The following is a 2,946-nucleotide window of genomic DNA, read 5'->3' as shown; positions in this document are numbered from 1 at the left end:
TCTTTAGGTTGAACCCCAATATCTGTCTCCAGGTTTTATTTTTCATTCTACAGAAACAGGAAATACAATTGAATTCACCAATACAGGATAATTTCAAGTAGGTTTTGCCTCTCAGCTAGATCCATCACTCCTAATAATTTTATCACTATGTATCTTATAGTTTAACATTTACAAATGGACTTTATTCATAAACCCTACAAAAGGACACACAAATATATTTTATTTTGTGTCTCTGTCCAGACTTTCTAACATTCCCCAATTTACTTGGATCACTATAAACATCAATTAGCCATGTTTACATTTAATTTATTTTTCTTTATAAAAGAGAAAATTAGTGTCCTCTGTCTTTATGCAATCAAAGTTGTAAATGTTCTTGGGCTAAAGATCGTATTGTAGATATAATCTTAGGTAAACATAATGTCTCGGTCCATTCAATCCATACAAATCCATATATACACTAAAATTCAGAGATGTCCTATGAAGAATAATGGCACCCAGAGAGCACTTTAATTTAGGAACATAATAAGCCTTATGTGTTTAGATGACTGAAACCAATCAAGAGTACAACATGGCATACGCTATGGATTTTCTGAATCCTTAATCACCACACTTTCAAATTTCATCATAACATCAATAAATCACTATAGACAAAGACTGCTCTTCATTTCCTGGCCACTCAGACCCAAATAATCACACAGAAACTCTATCATTTACAACACTGTTTAACCATCAGCTTATGCATATTTCTAGCTAATTCTTATATCTTGAATTAACCCATTTCTATTAATCTGTGTGCCGCCACAGGATTGTGGCCTACTGGCTAACATTCTGGTATTCTGGCGACTTTCTGTAACTGGTCAGAATTCCTGCCTGGCTTTCTTCTACCCTGCCATAGACTCAAAGCAGCTTCTTTATTAACCAATGATAATAAAACATTCACAGCATACAGAGAGGAATCCCACATCAAACCACTAGCTTTCACTCTGACCTAATTTAATCATAAGACTTGGTAAATTATCTTACTATCAATCAAGAATTTTGTTCAGAGAATAATTATTTGCTCACTTACTTTTTCATTCAATGATTGGTTTATGTGACTAAGCAATGTGCTGACTACTACTTTCTTTTCGCCTTATTTTACTTCACCTTTTGTTTTCTTATCTATAGGTATTACAATTAACTGTTCTGTAATGACTCCACGCTGAGGTTCACCAATTTTAAGATGGTTACAAGGCACAGTCTTATAAGAGAAAGTATTGCTTTTGACCGCAGTAGCCATCTTTCAGTAACTCGCCAAAATGACAAACACAAAGGGAAAGAGGAGGGGCACTCGTTATATGTTCTCTAGGCCCTTTAGGAAACATGGAGTTGTTCCTTTGGCCACGCACATGCGAATCTACAAGAAGGGCGATATTGTAGACATCAAGGGAATGGGCATTGTTCAAAAAGGAATGTCCCATAAATGTTACCATGGCAAAACCGGAAGAGTCTACAATGTCACCCAGCATGCTGTGGGCATCATTGTAAACAAGCAAGTTAAGGGCAAGATTCTTGCCAAGAGATTTAATGTGCAGATTGAACACATCAAGCACTCGAAGAGCAGAGACAGCTTCCTGAAGCGGGTGATGGAGAATGACCAGAAGAAAAAGGAAGCCAAAGAGAAGGGCACCTGGGTTCAGCTGAAGCACCAGCCTACTCCACCCAGAGAAGCACACTTCGTGAGGACTAATGGGAATGAGCCTGAGCTGCTGGAGCCCATTCCCTACGAATTCATGGCCTGATGTACAAAAAGAAATAAAAGACCTGGACTGTAAAGGATTTTTCTTAAAGAGAGAGAGAGGGAGAGAGAGAGAGAGAGAGAGAGAGAGAGAGAGAGAGAGAGAGAGAGAGAGAGAGAGAGAGAGAGAAAGTATTTCCCACATGTCTGTAGCTATAACCAAATTTTCATAGGGCATTGGATGAGTAAGAATTAACTCTAGTCAGAGAAGACATAATATGATCTAATTCATCTTTATAGCATCAACACAGTCTTATACTTTTCCTATATCCCTCATCATGTCCTGGAACTTTCATCACTTCCCTAGTAAAGTGATTCTACAACATCCCAATATTAATTCTAAAGACAATGAGAATAACTGCCTCAATGGTTCAATGTGTGTGTCTTTTTTTCTATAAAAGATTTCACTTGTAATCTTCTTAGGTGAATGATTACAAAGCAAAAAGGGGGAAATGCCATACTTTCATTTTTTCGAATGTACCTTAATGTACTTTTTCTTTGTTGTTGATATCCTACTTGTTTTTACATTAAAAACATACTATCAAAATTATATTGAGGATGTCTGATTTACAAGTGTCCAGAAATGCAAGTCTGAGTTGTAAGTATACATGTACAGGGTACTTGTAGTTATACTACCATCACCACTCATTTGTTATAGCATTTTGTAAGTATTACTATCTTCAGAGAGGATTTTTTAAAAAGTAACAATAAATAGCCTACAATTATTTAATTAAGAGAAAACAGAACATGTTAACTATAGAGGTCCTTTCCCAAGCTGATACCATCAGCCTCTGAAGTTTTCAAAATTACTACTGTAAGATTCTTTGCCTTACCTCTTGCCTTCTTTTTCTTAGTCTCTTATCTGAATGAAGGTTTGAATCTATGGTATAAGCTTTCTCTCTCACTCATTTTTTCCTATAGCAAAACTTAATCTCCATGACCATGTTCTCCTTAATGCTCATGACTGAAATAATGGACATCTTAAGCAAGTATGTATCTTAGAAACACGAAATGTGAAGATTTGATCAGAGAAACCAATTCAAGGGAAGCTACAACATACATACTGGCATTACCAGCCAGAGAACAGTAAAACTGAGCAATACAATAAAACTTCATAGAGAGATTTGAGATACATGGTTTTTTAAATGAGGCCATAGAAGAAAAATAAT

The 2,946-nt window shown here is 36.0% G+C and overlaps 1 protein-coding gene across 1 annotated transcript; it reads left to right on the top strand.

Annotated features, from left to right (window-relative positions):
- Window positions 1–1,280: 1,280 nt before the first annotated feature.
- Window positions 1,281–1,781, top strand: LOC130868230 (60S ribosomal protein L21-like). The gene has a single exon (XM_057760484.1). The coding sequence runs from the start codon at window positions 1,299–1,301 to the stop codon at window positions 1,779–1,781; it is 483 nt and encodes a 160-aa protein (XP_057616467.1). The 5' UTR covers window positions 1,281–1,298.
- Window positions 1,782–2,946: the final 1,165 nt, after the last annotated feature.

The sequence above is a fragment of the Chionomys nivalis genome, chromosome X (genome assembly GCF_950005125.1).
Source record: "Chionomys nivalis chromosome X, mChiNiv1.1, whole genome shotgun sequence".
In the NCBI taxonomy this organism is placed as follows: Eukaryota; Metazoa; Chordata; class Mammalia; order Rodentia; family Cricetidae; genus Chionomys; species Chionomys nivalis.
This window is presented reverse-complemented; position numbering and strand designations above follow the sequence as displayed.

Bases quoted from the DNA above. Each gene is read 5' to 3' on its own strand.
- LOC130868230 (XM_057760484.1), top strand. From the start codon at position 1,299: ATGACAAACACAAAGGGAAAGAGGAGGGGCACTCGTTATATGTTCTCT.